Source organism: Xenopus laevis, chromosome 3S, assembly GCF_017654675.1.
Source record: "Xenopus laevis strain J_2021 chromosome 3S, Xenopus_laevis_v10.1, whole genome shotgun sequence".
Lineage (NCBI taxonomy): Eukaryota > Metazoa > Chordata > Amphibia > Anura > Pipidae > Xenopus > Xenopus laevis.
In genome coordinates, this window is record NC_054376.1 from 50,608,617 (window position 1) to 50,633,451 (window position 24,835).

A 24,835-nucleotide genomic window follows, 5' to 3' on the forward strand; every position below is an offset into this window, starting at 1 on the left:
CTCACAGCTTACTCCCCTCCTATGATTAGGCTCCCAAGGCACGTGAGTCACATAAATTCGATTGTAGGCAGGCACCAATCCCGAAAACCATAAAGTAGAATCCAGGAGCCCAACATTTAAATAGTACAAAAAGTTTGTATGAAAATAAAAAGCCTTACGCATTTCGTGTCACCCAAGGCGGCAGCAGCCCCAAAATTGCCCCTGCTTGCATTTGATCTGTTAAGGTGTTTATAAAAGGTCTGTTTATCTAGATATGAGGCTATTTTATTTAGGTGGTATTTTTGTTAGCATTATGGGGCTGTGAAAGTGGGGGAATTAGTAAGTGAGAATTAGTAAATTGCAGTTTGAAGTTTTACAATTGGTCTGAATAATATGTCATTTTTAGATTAAGGGGTGGAAAAGGATTTTGAGAAGTATTGTCTGTGGTTTCCAGTAAGAGTGGCTGTATATCTCCATAACAGACTGTTATCGAGACAGGGAAAAAATATAGTGCAATATGTCAGATAATGTTTACAAACGTGGTATTTAGAAATATGAATCAGTGCACACCAACTAATAACATGGGTAAAGGTTGTGAATACTGAAAAAGTGTTACATCACATGTGCTATAAAGTGAGTGAGAGAAGTTCAGGTACAAATAATACCCACACTGGGAATCACATTAAATCCGGAGTTTGATTATACTCATTAGAGCCCCAATAAAGATAATATATTCAGATTGTCATTTTCCCTTCGTCATTCTTGGTCTTCTTTATTCCTTATGTGGGAAATAAAATTGACATGTGCAGAAGCAAATATTTAATAAATAATTAAAAACAAATGTACAAACATATGTGAAAAAGACGCATGTAAAATCCAGTAGACAATCTCCGTAATGCAGCTACAGTTCAGCCTTGGTGTTTCTTAGAACTACTAAATGCATGTCATTACTGCGCATTATTATTTTTTTACAGCCAGACCGGTAACCAGCCGGTTTGCATCTAGGCACTCCATATTTTTGACAGAGACAGAAGGCAGAGGATGATAATCGGCCAGAAAAACTACAGTTCCAACCCCGTCAAAGATGTTATTTTGTATGGTAGCTTCACGTTCAAATATTATTACCTATTACTATACTGTATTTTCTATTGTCTGTTTTTTCCCTGTCTCAATAACAATCTGTTATTGAGATATACAGCGACTCTTACTGGAAACTGTTGTTGGAAGGCAAAATAGGGCCTTATTGGATTGCTGGACTGGGGTTACACTGGTTTTGAGATTCAAATAAATTTTTTATCAATTTTGTATTGTCCGTGATGCCCGGCATATGTCCAGCATATTGTACTAGAGAATTTTTAGGGTTCTTTATTGATTCATCTGCCAGGGACAGTTTTCCCACAATTTTTTGTTTGAATAATATCCCCAACATTTATTTTATATTGGAGTGGCAAGAGAGGCTGTGATCTGGGTTTTTTTTTCAGGAAACAATATGCAAAATTGAGACGGGATTCCAATATGTTTCAGTTGTAAATTTGGCCAGGTCTGTTAGGTCATTAGTACAGTGCGGTCGTCTGGGTTATTTCAAAAGTGGGGGATTTAAATTTGTTAATTATCTTTATAGTTTATCATTGATATTTCTCGCTTATATATATGCCATTGTGTCTGCCTTGGATAGTGGGACATTCCTACATCTGTTGGACTACAAAAAGGGCTGTGGTACAGCAGAATGGAAATAGCAAATTAATGTTATTGTTTTATTCCACATCCAAAGGTAACTGTGGGTTCTTGTTTTTTTTTAATTTATATTTGTTTATAAGGATTGGTGGAAATATTCACATGGGTACAGTGCTTGATTAGCCATAACTTGGTTATGTTATGTAGTGGACCCTTGTGCAGGAAGCCTACGGTAGTGATTAATACCTGCTATGGAGCTACCCAAATGTAATAAACATGCACCAAACAATCAGATGACAAACTGAGAATTTATTTAGATGCAATTTAACATTAATGTGGCAAAATACACAAACATGTAAAAGGGAATATAAACATGTAAAAGGGAATAATTTGTCAGGTTTGATTCTTCAAACTACTCTGAGGCAAAGCATGAAGAAGTTCAAAACAAACCAAGTCCAGGAAATGTTTTGTCTCATTTATGCACTCTGCTGAAAATAAAGCACAATACGCAAGGTGTGGTCTTGCAAGTTGAATTATGGTCTGTTGATGACTATTGCCAAAAAGATCATAGGAAAGGCACTCAAATTTCACAAGATTGCCAAAGAACATATAATAAATAATAGATAATGACTAGAATATTCATTCCACTTTCCAATAGACACAAAACTGTGTGCTTTTAAATAACAGAAAGCTCAGTAAGACTATTATAGTGTGCAGAAGTAAACAGATGCTAATAAGGATATATCACAGATGTAGTTCTTTTCTTTTATTGCCATATGCAAATTTTCAAATTTGCATATCATTAGGAGCTGTGACCTCCTAGGTCCTTTACAACCTGCAAAGTGAAGAAAACAAATACAATCTGCTATTGCAAGTCTCTGTGCTCTGTTTTGAAACAGAGATCTGTGGTTCCCTCTTGAATAAAGCTGGCCATAGACACAAAGATCCGATCGTACGAATCCTCGATTCGTACGATTTTTGGACCATGTGTGAAGTGTCCCGTCATTTTTCGTGCAATGCCGATCGGTCATTCAGTCGATCGGACAGGTTAGACGATTTTTGTAGGCTGCCGATAATATTTCTGCACCCGCTTTGTCGGACATAAACTTCCGTACGATTGCTGTAGTTGCAGAACATCGGCTGATCTGGTCTTTTACTTCTTTATTTGATCTGAAAGGTTAGTGGCAGGTCTGGAGATTGGGACGTCCGTTCGTTCGCCTGATATAGCAGGTAAATCTGCACGTCTATGGCCAGCTTAAAGCACTGTCTGCAACCTACCAGTCCCCTAACCTGCACTGCATTTATATTCAAATGTTAGGGAGTGGGAGAGGATGCAGTCTGCAACAGGCTGCTGTTCTTACCTTTGTAGTGTAAGCAGTAAGAACAAGGCTAGCCGGCACCCTGTGATGTCTGTTTGCACCTATTTCTAATTGGTGCCAGTATTAACTACTGTATTTTTTGGCCTGTATGCATATGGCAAACGTTGCCACTCTAGTTGAGTCCACGTAAAATAAACGAGAATCAACTGCAGGTAGGAAAATACTTTTTTGGTGTTTGTTATTAGCTTTGTGCAAATGCTAACTTGTATTTGTTGCCTAAACAAAGCTTCATCTGATCTATTGTGTTACGTGTGGAGCCTTAGATAGATAACTGCCAGTTCATTCTTTTATGTATGAGTCCCTTGGGCTAGGGCCACACCATATATATCTCAGCCTGTGAAGAAATGCAGGGCGAGAATCTGCTCTCCTGATGCTCCTCTGCCTGCACCCAGAAACATTACCTCCACAAGGATGCAGGGGATTTCGTCACAGAACACAAAATTTAGCTTTTTGTGCCAAAATCTGCCAAGTCTGCCTGTACCAAAGCAGAGACAATGTTTCCAGGAGCAGGCTGAGCTGCAGCAGGGGAGCGGATTCTCAGCCTGTGTTTATCTGCAGAAAGAGATCCATACGGTGTGACCCTAGCTTAAAGTGATCAGTATGTGTATTGCATATAGACCATTCTATTTGCTGCTGTTACTTGACATTGCAATGTTGAAAACCACTGTACTGGGAAATACACCAATTAATGAGTTTCACATTAGTTCCCATACTAATGGATATTTTAGAATTTATTTCCTTCATTTCATTTTATCTACATTGGTTTGGTTTACTCTCCTCCTTTATTAAGGAGGGAGTGGCTGACATGAGGTATGCAGACAGGGGGGAAGCCACTGCAAGGGTTAGAGAGGGGTGCCCAGGGCCCACAGGGGGCTCTGCATCAGGGCCCCCCCTGCCACGTGTGTTCGCATGTGCTCGCGTGCACTGTTTGCCGTGACAGGCAAAGAGAGGAAGAAGTGTGTACACATGCGCGAAAGCCCACAAGAACTGCAGACCCACCGGGTTTTTTCACGGTGTCCTGCTGGTCCAGTCCGACCCTGTCACTGCCTTGTGGTATGATATGAGTGAATATGTTGAGATTTAATTTTGCACTATGTTTAGGGTTGCCACCTGGCCGGCATTTTACCAGCTTGGCCGGTAAAAATGATGGTTGATCCCAATGTTATTAATAGGCAAACAAGATAAATATATAGGAAGGCCGTTATTTTTTTCCAAAAAATGTGGCAATCCTAACTATGTATTTAATGCTGTGGTGATTTTGCACTAATAAATGTTTAAAGTGAGTTACCGTGCACTGTTTTACTTTGAGTGTTTGCTAAATGTTTGGACCTTTGCATAGTGCTCACTAGCAGATAGCCTATATCCATATTGGAAATGATTATTTATTATATGAGCTATCTCCAACATAAACATTTAGCAATGGAATGAATAGTTATTGGGACCCACAGCAAGATCATTTGGGACCCTAAACTTTGGGAACAAAACATTTTTCATTAAAGCCATGCACATGTTCAAGAAAGCAGACGGCACTTCTGAAACTGGGGTTTATTGGAGTACCTGCTGGTAACACCTGACGCGTTTCGGGAGTTATCCCTTAGGGATAACTCCCGAAACGCGTCAGGTGTTACCAGCAGGTACTCCAATAAACCCCAGTTTCAGAAGTGCCGTCTGCTTTCTTGAATTTTTGCTATATTCACAGTGGGGACACTGTGAGACTGAGCACCTGAACCGGTGGAAAAACGGTGAGCTTGTGCGGTCCCTATTCTGCTTTCTCATTTAAAGCCATGCACATGTATACATGGGTTTAAAGGATATGAGTAGGCAGAGTCCTTTGTATTAAGACTTCGATAGCAATGTGATGAGGGACAATTGTGAAAATATCAAGAACACAGAGGAGTGCAGGGGAACTGATGAGGGTTAGTTATAATCTGCGCACTGGGGCTCATAGGTCCCCACTCCCCAGTTAACTACGGATGTAGATACTGTCCTTACTATTTTTTTTCCTATAACAATAGCAACAAATATAATTTTTTAACAGCCATGTTGCAAACTTGAAATCTGTTTGGAGTAATAAAGTAAAAGCAAGTTAAGCTACAACTTTTCTGGAAAAAAATACCGGGCCTTCCTAGATATTTATCTTTTTTCCCTATTAATAACATTGGGACCAGCCATCATTTTTACCGGCCAGGTGGCAACCCTAGCTCTAACTAACAATACACAGGACGCCATTTTGGTGGAAGGGGTTTGAGGCTGATATAAATGACACTTTTCATCCACAGTGAATTAATTAGAGCCTAATATAAATGCAGCTGGTTGTTTTATTTTTATTTTTTATTGGCATTCAGCATTTGTTTTTCCATTTGCCAAAATTGAAAGGAAAAATAAAAAGAGTAATATTAAACTGCAGCAATCTCCACATAAAAAGAACTCTCCTATATCACACAACCAGACTATCTGCCTGTTCAAATGTTAATAAAGTGCTTGCATTCAAAAGAGGGGGAGGCAAAAAAAAAGAGCCCGTGTTCTCGCGAGAGGTGACGCAACTGAGGGGCAAGTTTAGACGCTGCGGCCTTTCTGAATCTCGTGTGTAGTGGTGCTGCTGTGTGGTGAGAACCAGTTGTAGAGAGAATGGCGGAGATCGATCAGCAAGATTCCCAGGACGCCATAAACCACAGCGACGATAACAGCCTGTGCGAGGACGCCAGTTTCGCGGAGGAAACGACCGGCGTCAAAAAGTACGTATTGCATTTGCAAACCATGGTCCGGCGCGGGCAGGAAATGGTTGTTCGGTAATAAATTTTGTCTAGCGCTCATGTACGAGCTCTTCCAGCTCGATAAACGTCCTAGTAAATACGCCTCTTAAGAGTGGAGATGCTTTAATAGTAGTGGGGGTGGCGCGCAGGTTGGGAAATCCTTGAGGACGGACTATATTGTTAATGCGGCATTTATTAAATGTTCCTTCCGCCACGAGTCCGCCGTTTTACTACAGCCCCTTTTATTCGTGCTCTGGACAGTAACGGAGAAGCCAAGGCCTCTCCATTGTTTTGGAGCGTGTGTAGTTAACAATGGGAGCGCCGTAGGCAAGCGCTCTGCGGCTCCATCCTATGTTTTAAGATCCCCTGGAAGTGGGGTGTCTAATATTTAATAGCAGTAACCGGTCCACACAGTGAAATCGTTTAGGGCCCGATATAAACTGTAGGAATCGGACATTATAAGCGGCTGTATGTAAAGCCGGTGCCTCAATGGGACCACTAGAGCCTAACAACTTCCTCTGTATTTACTCTTCCGCAATCCTGCCATTCCGTTAACGATATCAATGCGCCACATGGTGCCTGTGATTTCCGGCGGGGGAGGGGCCCTTTGTTGCTTATTTAACATTGCCCTACATTGATTACCTTGATTGCTTTAAGCAGTTCTATATTCCACATATGGGTTGCTGTTTCAAAGCAACTTTTGCCTAAAACACAATTAAAAGGAACAGTTAACCCCAAAACATGAGTGTTTTCCAGAAATGAAATGTACTGTTGTGCTGGACTGGTACAACTGGTGTATTTGCTTCAGAAAAAAGGAGAAAAGGCACAGGATATTCTGTAGATACCAGAACTTCTGAAGAATCCGATTGTATAACAGATCTGTTATCTACTACGTATCCTGTGCTTGAATGGCTGCCCCCATGTCTACACAGCAACTTGTTTATATAAACTATAGATGTGTTTATGAAGCAAACCCACAATACCAGTCCAGGGCAACATTACATTATTTTGCCATTCCTATAAAACGCTTTTAATTTTTTTCTTGTTACTATTCCTGTAAGGTGATTGTCCTGGCTGAGTGATAGTGTTATGGCACCACCCCAACCTGCCAAAAAATCTTCATTTCCCCTCAGACCTCTGTTGTTGACCATTGTCTATTTTTTTTTTTTTTTACCGGGACAACCAAATAGCTTTTTAGTTTCTTAGCTATTTAGAAAAAAAGGCATAATATAAACCATTACAAATGTGTGGTTTAACATCTCTGAGAGACCATTATCTGGCTGGCAAATGTGGGGTGTATCATTTGTTTAACCTTTTTATTTTGGAGTCATTGTGAGATATAAGTGCACTTTTAAACCTAATTGTCCAGTTGAGACACATTGGGGGTCATTTATCAACACTGGGCAAATTTGACCATAGGCAGTAACCCATGGTGACCAATCAAATTGCTGCATTCATTGTTCTACTTGCAGCTGGTTCTAAGAATCTAATCACTGATTGGTTGCTATAGGTAACTGCCCTTGGGCAAATTTGCCCAGTGTTGATAAATGAGCCCCACTGAGACCAAAGGCTTAGAAAGTGTTCTGAAACAACTTTTTTTTTTTTTTTTTTTTTTTTTAAAGTTCATAAAATATTTTATATTTCAGCAACTTTGGCAGAATGAGTATTGTAAATTGTTATAATTTTCACAACCTAATAACGCTTGAGTTTTTTTTTTTTTTTTGTTACAAGTATTAAGTGCATTTTCAGGAATAGAGCCACAAAAAGATATATACATTTTCATGAATATACATTTTGTTCATGAAGCATTGTTTATTAGTAGTAGGCACATCATCTACCTTTTTTTGTTTTTGTTTTTATGAACATATTCAAGGTTACAAACGCGGCAAAGTATTGTGACCATTGTAACAAACCAAACAAAATATTAGGGATACACCGAATCCACTTTTTTCGATTCGGCCGAACCCCCGAATCCTTCGTGAAAGATTCGGCCTAATCCGAACCCTAATTTGCATATGCAAATTAGGGGCGGGAAGGGGAAAACATTTTTTACTTCCTTGTTCTCTGACAAAAAGTCACGCAATTTCCCTCCCCGCTCCTAATTTGCATATGCAAATTCGAATTCGGTTCGGCGGGATCCTGCTGAAAAAGGCCGAATCCCGAACCGAATACTGGATTCAGCATCCCTACAAAATATGTAAAATCTCAAATGCAACACTACTGTGTTAACTCTTAAGCATTCTAGCACATTGTAATTCTAATAAATCATCTTCAGAACTTGAATAATCACCATTTATGGTCAAGACTAAAAGCGCTGATTGAGTAGTCTTTGGGAGAGGAAACTGAAAGCTTCCCACAAAGAAAGGGACAACTCTCTATAAAGTTTTAAAAACAATATATGCAATGAGAGATCTGGTCATCTGTAGTCAAGCCATGGCTGCCAGAGTTTTAAACGTTTAGCACGAGTATTTGATAAAAACAAAACTAGTGAGCTTTTCATTTATCATGACCCAGTCAATCTTTTACTTAAAGGGATTCTGTCATCAGAAAATATGTTTTTTTCAAAACACATCAGTTAATAGTGCTACTCCAGCAGACTTCTGCACTGAAATCCATTTCTCAAAAGAGTAAACAGATTTTTTTATATTCAATTATGAAATCTGACATGGGGCTAGACATTTTGTCAATTTCCCAGCTGCCCCAGGTCATGTGACGTGTGCCTGCACTTCAGGAGAGAAATGCTTTCTGGCAGGCTGCTGTTTTTCCTTCTCAATGTAACTGAATGTGTCTTAGTGGGACATGGGTTTTTACTATTGAGTGTTGTTCTTAGATCTACCAGGCAGCTGTTATCTTGTGTTAAGGTGGCCATACACGGATAGATCCGCTCGTTTGGCGATGTCGCCAAACGAGCGGATCTCCCTCCGATATGCCCACCTTGAGGTGGGCAATATCGGGCTGATCCGATCGTGGGCCATAGGGCCCAACGATCGGATCCTAGCGTTCGCCAAACGGGCGGTCGGATCGCGGGACCGTATCAACGAACAGATGCGGCCGCGATCCGACGGGATTTTTAATCCCATCCGATCGAGATCTGGCCGACTTTCGGCCAGATCTCGATCGGGGAAGCCCGTCGGGGGCCCCCATACACGGGCCAATAAGCTGCCGACTCGGTCTGTCGGCAGCTTTTATCGGCCCGTGTATGGCCACCTTTAGGGAGCGGTTATCTGGTTACCTTCCTATTGTTCTTTTGTTTGGCTGCTGGGTGGGAAAGGGAGGGGGGTGATATCACTCCAACTTGCAGTACAGCAGTAAAGAGTGATTGAAGTTTATCAGAGCACAAGTCACATGACTTGGGGCAGCTGGGAAATTGACAATATGTCTAGCCCCATGTCAGATTTCAAAATTGAATATAAAAAAATCTGTTTGCTCTTTTGAGAAATGGATTTCAGTACAGAATTCTGCTGGATTAGCACTATTAACTGATTCATTTTGAAAAAAAAAATTTTCCCATGACAGTATCCCTTTAAATGCAGGAAGAGAGATGGGTTCAGATTTGCTTGCTGTAGCAATTTTGTTCAGTTGCTGAAAAGATAACTGTAAGCAATTCATGCTTAAAGGAAAACTATACCCCCCAAAATAAATAGTTAAAGGGGTGGTTCACCTTCTTTTTGTATTATTTGCTGCCTTACACTGACCCCCATCTAAAAACAAATGCTCTGTAAGGCTACAAATGTATTGTTATTGTTACTTTTTATCATTTATCTTTCGATTTAGGCCTCTCCTATTCGTATTCCAGTCTCTTTTTCAAATCAATGCATGGTTGCTAGGGTTAGTTGGACCCCAGCAACCATACTGTCGAAAATGCAAACCGGAGAGTTGTTGAATAAAAAGTTAAATAACTCAAAAACCTCAAATAATAAAAAATGAAAACCAATTGCAAATTCTCAGAATATCACTTTTTTTTTTTTACACATCATACTAAAAGTAAGCTCAAAGGTGAACAACCCCTTTAAGCAACAGATAGTTTTTATCAAATTAAGTGGCATATTAAAGAATCTTACCAAACTGGAATATATTTTTAAGTAAATCTTTCCCTTTTACATCTCTTACTTTGAACCACCATTTCGGGATGGTTTGTGTGCTGCCTTAGAGATCACCTGACCAGAAATACTACAGCTCTTAGTGTGGAAGCAAAAGACAAAACTCTGTCTGTTAATTGGCTCGTGTAACCTAACATGTATGGTATGGTTTGTTTGTGTGCACCGTGAATCCTAAGATCCCAAGTAGCGGCCCTTATTTTTTAAAATGGCAATTTTCTATTTATGATTACCCAATACTACTAAAAATAGTCCACTATGAAAATGGTTTATTCACATGAAGCAGGGTTTTACATATGAGCTGTTTTATTCAATATATATTTATAGAGACCTACTTTGTTCGGGGGTATATTTTTCCTTTTAAGTTTTGTAAAGCCATTGCATTTTCTATGCAATGAAGCAGAAGGTGGGTCACTAGTGATGGGCGAATTTATTCGCCAGGCGCGAATACGCATCGAATTTGCGCGATTCGCCGCCAGCGAATAAATTCGCAAAACTCCCGCGAAAATTCGCGGCAAAAATTCGCCAACGTCAAAAAAAAATTTTCCGGAAAAATGGGCGCCGGCGTCGAAAAAACGGGCGCTGTTTCGCCAATTTTTCGGCGAAGCGAAACGGCGCAAATTCGCCCATCACTATGTGTCACGTTTGGCATTGATATGAAATACAGAAAAAAATAACATTGTACACTCTGCTCCAGAATTGAACGATAGTAAGACATGTCCACCAAATATGATACATGGAACTGAAACAGTTGGCATCTACTGACATTGTTAGCAATTCTCTCAGGAACAGCTTTGATTTTGCTTTAATGATTTGCCTGTATCAATAAAACGACATTTTTATTGGAATTGTGATCTTTATGATACAGGTATGGGATGAATTGTGATCTTTATGATACAGGTATGGGATATATATATCAGAAAAATGCCCTGTACTTGATCCTAACTAAGAATTGTAGAACCTCCCTAGTCCGTATTGGTGGCAATAGAGTTTATTTAATGTTTAAATCATTATCAGACTGAAGGTATGGTGACCCAAGCATTCTGGATAATAGATCCCATATCTGGATTTATATTAAGCCCTTCACTTATAAATCAACCAATTCGTCACTAAATCCTCTTGGTTGCAAAGGTTGGCGGAATTTAGTAGGTGTGTATACGTTTTGAGCTGCAGAATGTGGGGAAATAGTTCCTGACAAAAAAAGAATTAAAACTTACAAAATGCACATTCTTAAAGCACTATTAGCACATTTCCATGCCATTGTTTATGTTGTAAGATGATTTTCATACATTTTCTGCATGGCCGGATTATAGTAAAATTGCCATACAGTGAGTACTTGAGCAAATGTGTAACTTACATGTATTTTTTTTTTTTTTTTCATTTAAGTGAGAGTGAAGGCCAGGTTAAAGAAGAAAAAACATCCTTAAAGGAGAAATCTGCTGTAAATAGGAAGCAAACTAGGTTCAATCCATATGGAAAAGATAAAGGTTCAGGAGAAAAGAAGGGTCAGAGTCGCAACAGAGTTTTTATCAGTAATATTCCCTATGATATGAAGTGGCAAGCTATTAAAGACCTTATGAGGGACAAAGGTAAGTCCTAGTGATTAATAGTTCTCTGGGCAAGGCAGTCTTCTTTACTTTTTATTTTATTTATTTTTTAAATTGTTATTCCTTCATACAGTTATTGCCTTAATATACCTGCATAACCACACCTTTTATTTGTTTGATAAATGGCTTTTATCTGTTATTTTTTCCCACCAAAACTTAAATGGGCTTTGCAGGTTATATTTACTGTTTCCTGGTAATATATTGCAGATCATTTCCAAAGGCAATTTTAAAGAAATCATCCTAGTTAATGAATGGATAGGTTATGGATGATATTATATTTATGTTGCCGTGTAATGACTATACAGCAGGGCGTATTGCCTGCATTGGCTATACTGCCAGAGATTGTCTGTTTTGCAGTTTTCCTTCTGTCTGCTGTTGCAATTGTGAAATTTGGTTTAATTACTCCATATAAATTCAACATCCTCTTTCTAAAATTATTGGGTGAAACTTGTTATATTCCACCAGATTTCTATGTCCTAAAATTGTCTTTAGTGTATCTGTTGTAAGGTGACAAGACTATTTGATTGGTTTATATTTTGACTGTATTCCTCTTGCTTGTAGCTTTGCTGTGAAACACATGACTTGTAAATTTGGATTTTTAGGCAATTTTACAATTTGAAGACAACTCAGGTAGAAAGTCACCTTAAAACAGCTGTCGCACGTTAGATGACCAATATTAAAGTGAGACTGTTGAAGTGATAATCTGGTAAAGGACTATTTTGTATCTGACTTTGTTCACCAACTATAATCATACTTGCCAAAACATAATCTGCAGTATAAATAGGTGATAATTGGTAGCTTGTATTGCTTTTGATAATGTGGCTTTCACCTTTAAGAAAACTAGCTAAATAATATAGCTATTGACGGGAGATATGATGGTCTGAGTTGATTGTTGGTGAATAATAGGTTTTTTTGTTTTTCTTTTTTGAAGAGGTGTGCACAGGGCACAGTAAAGAACGCTACTGGTGTTAAACGTATTGTCTTTTGGTATTTTTTCCTTTGTATGTCTTATGTAGTTGGTGAGGTTACATACGTGGAGCTCTTTAAGGATGCTGAAGGAAAATCAAGGGTAAGTGCCGTGGGCATCAATATGTTTGAGGAGTTATGATCCTCAGCAGATTCTGTGACATCTGTATATGTTTTTGGAAAGTAAGTTTCATTTTCTTACCCTACTGTATTGCTGTACGCATATTTCAGGCTCTAAATTTGCTACTCTTTCATCCTTATAAAATTGGTTGAAAGTATTCAATTGGATTACCATTGTTTTCAGGGTTTGCTTCTAAAAGCTTAATAAAGACAAATTGAGTCAGGGTCTGAATTCCGGTCTCACTCTTGTTCTTTATAATAGTTCAATGGTAATTTACTCCGTAGTACTAGGATTGTAACTACTTTGCATATCAATGACTTTTTGTGGTTTGCTGGGCTGCTTAACAGCCAATGTGGTGAATGTTTTGAATCAGTGAGCCAATTTTATATAAGGGGAAAAAAATAAGATGGATTATTTACTTAATGCGGATGAGAAAAGGCACAGTCATTGGCCATTTGGTAGAATGATTTACATTTGCATTTGTCGTATGCTTTTTAAAGGTCTTAGTTAAAATATTTAGACAAAGTCGTTGAATAAAGATTTCACAAAATATTATGTATTTTATTAGTAATATATAAATGGCAGTTATACATATTTTACACACAAACTTGCAATCTTTATTAATGTTTTATACATCTATGTATATGACGTAATCCATTGTAAACTTTTAATTATCTGTTTTTGTTTTTTCTCTTTCCATGTGAATTTATGGATATAGGGAAGTGGGTAGGTATACATTTTATTTTTATTTTTATTCCTTATGGGTCGCTTTTGGTGCTAATTTTTTTTTTTTTTGTTATTCCCTCCAGAGTTGTAGAATTTAGAGATATGGAGTATGTAACAAAAGCTGTAGAAGTGATGAACAAGCATGATTTAAATGGTAGACCACTTAACATCAAAGCAGTAAGTTGTTTTATTTTCCTTGTGAAAATTCTTGTACATATTAGTACCGGTATAAGATCTATTACCTAAAATGTTTGGGACCTGGGGTTGTCTGGATCGTGAATCTTTTCTGTAACTTGGATCTCCATACCTTAAATCTCAAAAAAAAAAATGGATACCGTATAAGCCGAGTTTTTCAGCATCCAAAATGGGCAAAAGTCTACCTCTGCTTATACTCGAGTCAGTGGGCAGTAGCTGAGATTGCAGTCACTTTTAATCATTTCTATACCAACAGTTCGCTTGGGGAGAGACTGCAATATCACACAGCGCCCTCTATTGGTTGTATGAAAGAATAACCGTGCGCCCTCTGTTGGTTATATGAAAGAAAAAGTGTCTGCAATATCACAGCGCCATCTGTTGGTTATATGAAAGAATAACAGTGACTGCAATATCACACCGCGCCCTCTGTTGGTTATATGAAAGAATAAGTGACTGCAATATCACACAGCGCCCTCTGTTGGTTATATTAATGATTAACAGTGATGGCAATATCACACAGCACCCTCTGCACATGGTAGTGAGACAATGCACAAAGTAATCCGTTTGGCAATTCTCTGTCACCATCAACTTTGCAAAGAAGTCCGGTTGATCGCTGGGGGGGGGCGCTTTGGCGGAATGTGCGCTGCTGGGAGACAGGGCTGTTTTGTTTTTTGTTTGGGAAGAGTAAGTACTCCTCAAACATCGAACATTGCCTATACTGTCCTAACATCATCTTGGCTTCCAGTAGGCTTATGGCAGACATGGTGAACCCTAATACACACCATTAACCCCTGATCCTGTCCCTTCCTCCTTTAGTTTACTTTAAAGGGGTGGTTCACTTTAATGCATGGTGCTAGGGTAATTTGGACCAGTTTTCTTACATTACAAAAGGGAGAACTGCTGAATAAAACTCTTAAATCACAATTAATAAAACCTGAGAACCAATTGTAAATTGTGTCAGAATATCACTCTCTGCATCATTCTAAAAGTGAACTCAAAGGTGAACAACCTCTTTAAAGGATAAGGAAAACATTCAGCGAGAATATTGGGCTTCTAAAAATATTGCTTGGCCACTTACCAAGCATCTAGAAATATGGTTGCAGCTTGGTAGTGACTGTCTTCAAAGCCTATGCTCATGTCACATTGAGCTAGGGCATCACTCTTTAAGTTAGCCTCTGTGCATGTGAACGACATCTTTTTTTCAAATCCCATGCATGCACATGCAATTAATTAATTCAAGTCAAGTTCAGCAGGCAGGACTATGCACACAGAACAGACACGTAGGGAAGTTTGATGTCCGTGGAACCAATATGGGGGCCTTCACAGAAGATTTTCTTTATGCTCCTTTAGTAAAGTATGGAGGGTTTGGGGCTAGGGTGGACTATGGAGAGAAAAAGCTAGGATTTTTAGGCTTTCCTTTTTACTTGCATCTATGCATCTTCATGTGTATCCATACTAAGGGTGTATTGCAGCTCACAATGCACATTAAAGCTCTTTCTGGCTGACATATGCCCTGTGAGCAGTGCGACTTGCAGATGCAGTTGAAGAAAATGGTATGGGCAGTATCGGGTGATCATTTGTGGAAAAAAATGCATAATGTGGGTCATATGAAGGTCCACCTGCTTAGACCTGTGTAGATCTCTAGCAAAGGCATACTCACTCCACACTTCTGCATTTACTACCAAAATAGTAGTTGGTTTTATGATAAAGGCTTAGAGAGGACATGCTAGTGAAGGGTTTAAGTCAGGGGTCAGCAACCTTTACTATCAAAAGAGCCATTTTGCCCCCTATTCCATTAAAGAAAAATAGTCTGGAGCCGCAAAACATAACACAGCTTATAAACGTTTAAAAGTTTTAACCTTTTTTTAATTTTAACCGTTACAACAACAGAATACAACAAACAGAAGTGCAGTGTGTATGTGTAGGCCTACTTTGAAATAAGTTAAACACTTAAGAGCCCTATTAAATGCTAGTGTTCTCATCTGTTTTATGTGACTTCGGTTTCTGAAGCTCCATGCTGATCTTCCCTCTCTTGTCTTGAGGTGTGACCTAGGTAAGGACCATGATGAATCATCTTGCTGCAGCTTGGTCTTGCCTGTCACTCCTGGGATGTCTATACAGCCCTTGCACCTACTGCTGGCTTCCTGGGTGTGCAACCGTGGTATGCTGATCATTCGCTTACTGCAGTCGCACACTCGAGAACCGCCAGCAGGTGCAAGGGCTGTATAAACGTGACTGAGCCGCAGCAAGCAGGATAAAGAGCCGTATGAGGCTCCTGAGCCACGGGTTGCCTACCCCTGGTTTAGGTGGTTTCTGAGCAAAACTTACAGCAGGGCACCTCCTTATTGGTGTGACATGTGTGCCTACCCCTCTCCCCAGGTGATGTCATATCTCCAGTCCTTCCGGTTTGTAATTGAGGGGTCAGGATGCGTGAGGGTTGACAAATCGTCTGGTTGTTCAGGTCCTCTGACTAACATGGAAGTCATCTGTTTTCGTTATGCTGCTTTCAGACTTGTTTTGTAGGAATGAAAGTATTAATCTAGTTCTTTCCTGTGAGCATCTTGTGAATATTTTCACATCTTTGATTTTTTTTTTTTTTGTAGGATCCTGATGGAGAGCATGCTAGAAGATCTCTGCAGCGTGGTGGTGGTGGTGGAGGAGGACCACCATTCCCAGGGGGTCATGGTTCAGATATGGGTCCTGGAATGATGAATATCCCACCCTCCATTATTAATAATCCCAACATCCCACCAGAGATAATTGGCTCTTTAAGAGCTGGGCGACTGGGAACAACCATATTTGTCGCAAATGTAAGCTGCTTTAAATCACTTTAGTAATCTTTCACAATTTCGGTAGTTTTTTTTTTTTTTTAGCATTCAAAAAGTTTCCACCAAGGTCATTAGATTTTAAGTTTTATTGAAAGCCCACTATTTCAGTACCTTTTTTTATTTTCCATTTGATTTGTAGGATGATAATTAGGGTTTCAACAAATTTTAATTGAAACAAGTGAGTTGCAGGTAGGAAAGGAGCAGAGCGAGTGCTAAAAGTTGCCCGGAGTGCGTACTTTAGTGTACAACTTTAGTTCACAAATGCTCAGTTTTCATAATGACAAATTAAATAATTCAAGGAAGACTCTTAGTTGTTTGCCCTAGGTTTCATGACCTGTTCCCAAAATAATGGAATTTATTAAATGTTAAGTGGCTAATTTATACGTCTTTTTTTTTTTTTGAATATCCTTATTATAACCCTATTAAACTTATATTTTTATGGAAATCATAACCAAGATTAGTCTGTATTACCATTAGCTGTATATGTAGTCACTTAGACATTCATAGTCCTAATTTTTTTTTTTTTTTTTTTTAAATTTTCACTTAAAGCTTGATTTCAAAGTTGGCTGGAAGAAACTGAAGGAGGTATTCTGCATCGCAGGAACTGTAAAGCGAGCAGACATAAAGGAAGATAAAGATGGAAAGAGCCGTGGAATGGGAACAGTCACTTTTGAACAACCAATTGAAGCTGTGCAAGCTATTTGTATCCTTATTTATATATAGTGCAGCTTGTATGTTTTAGCTTTGAGAAAAGGTCCTACAAATAGAAATTTGATGTTGTAATGCGTGTATAATAATACAAAAAAAAAACCACCACAAAGAGAGTGCTGGTCCAGAAATAGTTTATTCCAATACAGAATAATATGCTGAAAATTTGACCATGTACCCCACATATATATGGTTACAGCATGCTGCATGTTTTTGCTTATATGTAATGTGTATGTTGCTATAAAATATCTTCACTTTGTGCAGTGGTCCCCAAGGGGGGGTTGTGGGTTTAGTGCAACTTATAATTGTTATGTTTGTATATATTAATGTAAACTTATCTGAGTAGATCAGACCATCAAATATACAATATCCAATATTTTTTTTTAAATTGCTTTTAGTCATAATGTTAACCATTTTGGGCAGTCTTCCTTTACAATTTTTATTCCAGCTATGTTCAATGGGCAGTTTTTGTTTGACAGGCCTATGCATGTGAAAATGGTAAGTGGAAAAATTACCTGTGCTTAGGGAATTTTAAAGGTGTATACACCACCTTTTAACATGAGATCAATAAATAGGGCTTGTGCTGATACTTTTTTCCTTTTCTTTCATAAAAACCTATTTGTTGTGAGAACATTAGCTTTTTAAATGGTAGCCAAGTGGGTTCTATTATAGAGAGATGAGACAGAGGATAGGTTTTGACTTGATTTATTTCACTGAAAAAACACATGAACAGGTCCCAGCTTGTCATTAGCAAAGGTGGTTTTAGGAGTATACTTCATATTTAAGACAAAGGCCATAGTAAACCTGGGACACCCATTGCTCCATATTAAGAGCAAACCAATATGACCCAGAATTAATTTTCTTTAAACTTCTAGGTTATTTAATAAATGACTGTTCACATGTCTTCCCCTCTCCCCCATCTAGGATGACAAATCACTCCCACATGATGATTTTGCAGACAAAACACCTCAGTTGCCACGTAAGTTCATTGCAACAGTCTGCTTGGAGCCTGTTTTTGTTTGGTTTTAATCGGTGAAATGGGTCTTATAGATAATGAAAAATATATTTACTTAAAACAGCTAGTGATTATGAGACCTTTTTGTAGTATGCAAACTACTATCAAACAGCTCAGAGGGACACTGACTGCAATTATTTAGGACAGTGGTCCCCAACCTTTTTTGGCCCAGGGACCGGTGTAAAGCCCAAATTTTTTGCAAGGACCAGGGGAGCGGGCATAAACTGCGCGTGGTGCATAAATTTCACACACGCCGCGTCCAATTCGGCGTGTCTGTGTCAAAGGTGTACGCCATGTCAAATGCAGGCTTGGAGGCCCAGTTCAAGGTATGTCCGCGGCCCGGCGGTTGGGGACCCCTGACTTAGGACACACTATACTCATTTTTTCACACTTCCCACTGCCTGTAATGATAGTCTGCTTTTTAAATTACCTTATAGCTAGTGGTAACATTAATTTACTGGTTTTCTTCTTTCATCCACTTGGTTGGTACACTATTATGCATGATAGTTCTATTAGGGAAATTGAATTTTATTGCAAGTGTTGCTAACATTTTGAGAGTTATTTAATTCTAGTCTTTTATTTCAGGTGGACTGGGAGGTATCGGAATGGGACTTGGACCTGGTGGACAGCCAATCGCCGCAAACCAAATGAGCATGGGAAGTGGAATGGGAAATATGGGTCCTGGAGGCAAGTGTAGATGTTTAATTCTCTTGTTCTAAGCCACTGAATATTTATTAAAATGCTTGTATTGTGACTTCAGTGGATATGTATATAAATAACTTCATTAGAAATGGGTCCCTGAAATGAAACACTTTATTAATACTTTTCATATTTAATTAATTTTGACTATAGCATATTTAAATCATTTCTTCCCTTAGAACACTGGCCCCCAACCTGTGATTGGCTTTTGGTTGTCCCTATGTGGACTGGCAACCTACAGGAGGCTCTGTTTGACAATAAACCTGGTTTTATATAACCAAAACTAGCCTCCAAGCCAGGAAATGAAAAATAAGCACCTGCTTTGAGGCCATTGGGAGCAACATGTTGTTCGCGAGCCACTGGTTGGTGATCACTGCCTTAGAACATTTTTGTACTGGGCAAATAGGTTTTGCTGGTAGGACTGCCCCATTTTTCAACCCATATTATATGTACAGTTGCTGTCCTGGAGCTTATTCATAATACTGGTTATCCTGTGTGATTTTTACATTACATATTATATTGTGCCATGTAATATATGTCACCTACAGTAAATTTTTCCATTAAATTCTCTGTGGAAATAGTTTTGTGTGACTGCTGCGAACACTATTATCTGTATATATTGCAAAATGTACTATTCTCTATTTTAAAGGTATGGAAGGTCCTGGTTTTGGATCAATGAACAGAATGGGAGGTAAGCAATATTTTTTGTGTGCACCGTATTGACTTATGTACATATACTGTTATCAAAAAGTAACATTTTGTTCTGTTTTTACATTAGGAAGTGGATATAGCAGCATGGAAGGAATTAATAACATGTCTGGATTTAGTGGAATGAACAGAATGACAGGTATTTATGGTTTACGTATCCTCATAGAAGGGTTGCAAAAAAACAAACATTTGTTATAATATGCCCTTAAATCCTAGTAATAGGTATTATCCTTTATAGTGTAGATACATTGTGTTTTATTATTTTGTACGGTAATTTTAATAGCACTGTATTCTTATAGGATAGGCTCCGTTTCTATATGTTGGTGCATGACTTAAAGGGCATGTAAAGTCTAAAATAGAATAAGGCTAGAAATGCTGTATTTTGTATACTAAATATAAACATGAACTTACTGCCCCACAAGCCTAATCAAACAAATAATTTATGCTTTCAAAGTTGGCTTCAGGGGGTCACCATCTTGTAACTTTGTTAAACATCTTTGCAAGACTAAGACTGTGCACATGCTCAGTGTGGTCTGGGCTGCTTAAGGATCGTCATAAACAAAGCTGCTTGAGTTCTGCATGGCTGGGAAGTAAGGCGGGGGCTCCCCCTGCTGTTCATAAGTATGATTGTTTCCCTGTAGAGCAGTTAGGGACCATCTGACATTTCCTATCCACAGCAGTAAATGAAGGTAGAATTTCACTGCATACAGTCAGGTTTCTTATAAAAACGGTACCCATTTTTTAATTAAAGTATATTGGAGATAGGGTTCTTTTTCATTAAAGAAAGTAAAAATGGGATTTTATTTTTTTGCCTTTACATGCCCTTTAAAGCGATTCTGACACGTTCCTATAAATATCATAGAAATGTGTCTGTATGAAGAAAATGCTGCACACAAAACATTTTCTGCAAAGGCCCCCCTCAAATCCGCCCCCAGCCCTGCGCACCTTTCTCAGCCGAATCCCTCCCTGCACTGACTTATCTTCCGGGTTGCTTCAGTGATGCAGGGCTGGGGGCGGAGCGATCATTCCATAGGCTGAAATCCTGTTGTGATACGCAATCTGCCAATGGAAGGATCGCGCAGCCCCCAGCCCTGCGTCCGTGAAGCAACCCGGAAGATGTAAGAAACAGTTGAAGAGATTTAGTCAGCATTTGAATTCAGTTAAAAAGAGCTTTTAGGTGGGTCGGGTGAGTGCAGGGCTAGGGGTGGCTTTGCTTGGGGCTTTGAGGGGAAATATTTTGTGTGCAGCATTTTCTTCATACTGACACGTTCCTATGATTTTTATAGGAACGTGTCAGTATCACTTTAAAAATGTCAGTTGTTCTGCTTTTGATATACTTTGTTTGCTATTGATACTGAGCAGTAAGCTGCAATTCTGTCTTACCAAAACATGCAGTTAATTACTTTTTTTTGTTGGTAAAATAATAGCTGTGATCTGCTTGCCTAATCCATATGTATTCATTTTTCTTTGTTTTGCATAGGACTAGGTGGCGTGGATGAATTCAGAGGGAGTTTGAGTTCTGGCATAAGTGGAAGCATGGGTGGAATGGGAACTAGCATGGGTGGCATGACAAGTGGCATGGGAGGTAAGCACATTGTTTTTGTTCAAGATGAATGTGTCTGATTTCTCTCGGTTATTTAACCAAGATTTTGTCTTAATGTATATATTTTGTTTTTAAGATATGTTTCGAGGAGGAATGGGAGGTGGCATCGAAAGAGATTTCGGTCGCAGTGAAATTGGTTTAAATCGTGGGTTTGGAGATTCATTCGGAGGAATGAGTAAGCGAATATAGCTTTTTAAATTTAGACTTGAATTTATGCTGTATTAGTCCTCTCCCGGTCCTATTAATATCAATTAAACAGTTGCAAACAAGGGCTACCCATTTTTCCCCAGAGCCACTTTATATTGTGAAAGTCGTCTTATATATTGGTTACAGCTTCGGTAAAATATGGTTTGTTTTTTGTTGTTTTTTAAGTAGTTCTCTGAAATGTAATTTGATCTTTCCAGTAGTTAAAAAAAAAAAAAAAAAAAAAAAAAAAAAAAAAGTTAGCTGCTCCTGTAATTCTACTTACCTTACTAAGCTGTTAACAGTTCTTTGTGCAGAAAATACATGTATCCATGTGTATACAAAGTTTACCAAATTTGTAAACAAATTATTTTTCAATACATCATTTCCCTCGCAGTTATCCATTATGTATTTATTAGAAAAAATACTTGGGGGCAGATTCACTAACTTCGAGTGAAGGATTCGAATGAAAAAAATTTGAATTTCAAAGTATTTTTTGGGTACTTCGACCATCGAATTGGTTAAATTCGTTCGAATTCGAACGATTCGAAGTAAAAATCGTTCGACTATTCGACCATTCGATAGTCTAAGTACTTTCCCTTTAAAAAAAACTTCGACCCCCTACTTCGGCAGATAAAACCTACCGAAGTCAATGTTAGCCTATGGGGAAGGTCCCCATAGGCTTGCTAACCTTTTTTTGACCGAAGGATTTTCCTTCGATCGTTGGATTAAAATCCTTCGAATCGTTCGATTCTAAGGATTTAATCGTTCGATCGAACGAAAAATCCTTCGATCGATCGCAGGATTAGCGCTAAATCCTTCGACTTCGATATTCGAAGTCGAAGGATTTCAATTCGAGGGTCGAATTTCGAAGTATTTTTAACTTCGAAATTCGACCCTTAGTGAATCTGCCCCTTAGTGTGTGGAAACGATGCATGACGTGTAAAAGCACATTAAGCTAACTTTTTAATATTTTAACATTTCAAAATCCTTGGTAAACAAAAGATGGGCTTCATTTTAAGAATGAGAAAGAAAAATATCAAATGCAAAATAAAAAAAAAATAACCTGAATGTGCTAACTGGCACATTTTATTGCCAGTTATCCAATTGAGATGTTAAATTAAGATGTAAGAAAAATGTAAAACCTTATTTCATTGGTCGTTCTCTAGGTGGTGCCATGGTTGGAGGCTTTGGTGGAATGAGTTCTTCTGCAATGGGTCCTCTGGGCACTGGAATGAGTAGGTTACAGTATTGTAATAGAATTATTTATCATTTTTTATACCTGCATTGGAAGAAGCACATCCTTGTGTTTACCTGTTCATTAGAGCTGGCTCAAGTATTTATTTATTTTGTTTTCCAACACGCTTTCATTTTGTAGACAGTGGAATGAGTGCAGTAAATTCAATGACAATGGGGCTTGGTATGGACCGAATGAGCAGTAGCTTTGACAGACTTGGTGGTCTGGACAGGACTATGGATATGGAGAGAGGATTTGGAGGATATGGATCTGCTCAATTGGGTAGTGGTTCCAGAGATAGAGGAATGTCTAAGGGATGCCAAATATTTGTAAGAAATGTAAGTATAATATTCCAGATAATTATTTATTTTTTTAATATACATAATCTAATTTTTTACTTAATATTTCAGCTGCCCTTTGACTTAACCTGGCAAAAACTGAAAGAGCAGTTTAATCGGTGTGGTAAGTATTACTTTTCTTGAACACAAGCCTAGATCTATTAAGACATTTACATTTTAATGTACTGTATAGTCCCTTTTTTTCCTGGTTGTTTTGAATGTTATTGAAAGTTTTGTGTTAAATATATAGAAAAGGAGCCCCTTTTAAGAGCAAAAGAAAAAAAAATAGTAGCACTGAATTTTATTAATCAGATGGAAAAGCTCAACATTTCTGCACAGATCGGTAAATTAATATTCTGTGGTGAGAATGAGCTGCCCACTGTCTCTGAGCACTTTGTACAATCATTACATAAGAGACATGACAAACATTAGACTGCCCATATTTAATAGTAACTTGGCAACGTAATAATTACCCCTGAACTTTTTATGCCTGATACAGAGAGGAGAGTTTTTTCCTTTTAATGGGGTGGTTCACCTTTACGTTAACTTTTTAGTATGAGGTAGACATTGGCAATTTATCTTTACTTTTTAACTTTAGTTACTTGGTTTATTTAGCTTTTTGTTCAGCGGGCAGTTTGATATTTCAGCAGCTATTTCGCATCCTGTGCGAATATCAGACCTGTGTGTCAGGGCTGACATTCGCACAGGATTTCTGGGGCACAAGAGGGTTCAGGCTGAGCTTGCCCCTCCTGACCGCAACCTTACTCTACCTGACTTCCGCCTCCAGTTATAGGTGCCCCGCCCCTCTATGACATCAGAGACGGGGCAAGGCGGACGTGGGTGTATAAATAGAAGTGCCTTTACGGGTCGGCTTGTGAGCGGTCGGGAGTTGTTTGAAGTTTTGTCGACCTACAATTTATTAAAGTTCTTACAGAAGTTTAGCTGTGAATAAAACAGATGGATTCATGTTTTAAGTTTCCCTGAATGTTGCTGTCTTAACGCTGATTTCAGGCAAAGAAATCTGCCTACTTTTGCCGAATTCAGCCTAGTGTGCCTGCACCCCTGCCCACACACAGGTTCCAGGTGCAGGCAGAAGAGGTGGCTAATGCCCCCATACTACTGTATTCTAAGTAATTTTCCCAAACACCGTATTTAAACTTGAATGGCAGGCACCATGAACTTGTAGTAGCTTTACTGTATATAGCGGCACACTTTTTTTTCCTTGTTGTCTTCTGCTCCATAGTTAGGGGTTAAGACCGTTTATATGATATGGATTAGTAATTTGCTATATGCTATTTGTTTCCCCCTCTAACTACCTTTAGGTCGAGTAATGTTTGCTGAAATAAAAATGGAGAATGGAAAGTCCAAAGGCTGTGGAACTGTAAGGTTTGACTGTCCAGAAACCGCTGAAAAGGCCTGCAGATTAATGAATGGCATCAAAATAAATGGCAGAGAGATTGATGTCCGTTTAGACCGCAATGCATAATTCCCCCCCCCCCGAACATTCCGACATTTATTTACTTTTTTTTTTTTGGTAATAAAAATAGTAACCGTGAATTCTCATAGCTGGAAAGGTTGTATTTAGTCTTCAAACTTTAACAGTTTGGTGTTTCCTGTTTTAGTTATGTTTAACTTACATTTGTTTTTTAAACACCACATCTATAGTCATTCAGTTTAAATGAATTGACATTGTTTTTAATAAAGTCACTTTTCCACAGCTAGTTTAAAGCCTGTATTGTGGTGGTATTTCAGTACTGTATTTATGTATTTTTAAGCTTCTATGGCGACAGTTCCATGAGAAAATCAAATAAATTTGTAGTCTGATCGGTTGCACAGAATCTGAAAATGGTTTGTCTATTTTGTTATGGGTCTTTTCATTAAAGGAACAGTAACACCAAAAAAGTTGTGTTTTAAAGTAATGAAAATATCATGTAATGTTGCCCTGCATTGGTAAAACACATCTGTTTACTTCAGAAACACTGATTATCTGCTGTGTAACATGAGCCTTTTCTCGTTCAA

General features: G+C 38.5%; 1 protein-coding gene across 2 annotated transcripts; it reads left to right on the top strand.

Moving 5' to 3' along the window:
* Positions 1-5,513: 5,513 nt before the first annotated feature.
* myef2.S (myelin expression factor 2 S homeolog) lies at positions 5,514-24,654 on the top strand. 2 transcript variants are annotated; one of them, XM_018255425.1, is made up of 18 exons: positions 5,514-5,767; positions 11,269-11,471; positions 12,506-12,558; positions 13,295-13,302; positions 13,386-13,479; positions 16,101-16,307; positions 16,875-17,028; positions 17,482-17,531; positions 17,958-18,012; positions 18,634-18,735; positions 19,397-19,438; positions 19,526-19,594; positions 20,936-21,040; positions 21,135-21,233; positions 22,411-22,479; positions 22,620-22,816; positions 22,889-22,940; positions 24,139-24,654. In XM_018255425.1, exons 1-18 carry the CDS (start codon positions 5,661-5,663, stop codon positions 24,300-24,302), a joined length of 1,830 nt encoding a protein of 609 aa, XP_018110914.1. In that variant the 5' UTR covers positions 5,514-5,660; the 3' UTR covers positions 24,303-24,654. The 2 variants fall into 2 exon arrangements, with proteins under 2 accessions (XP_018110914.1, XP_041444222.1); XM_041588288.1 differs by lacking the exon at positions 22,411-22,479.
* Positions 24,655-24,835: the final 181 nt, after the last annotated feature.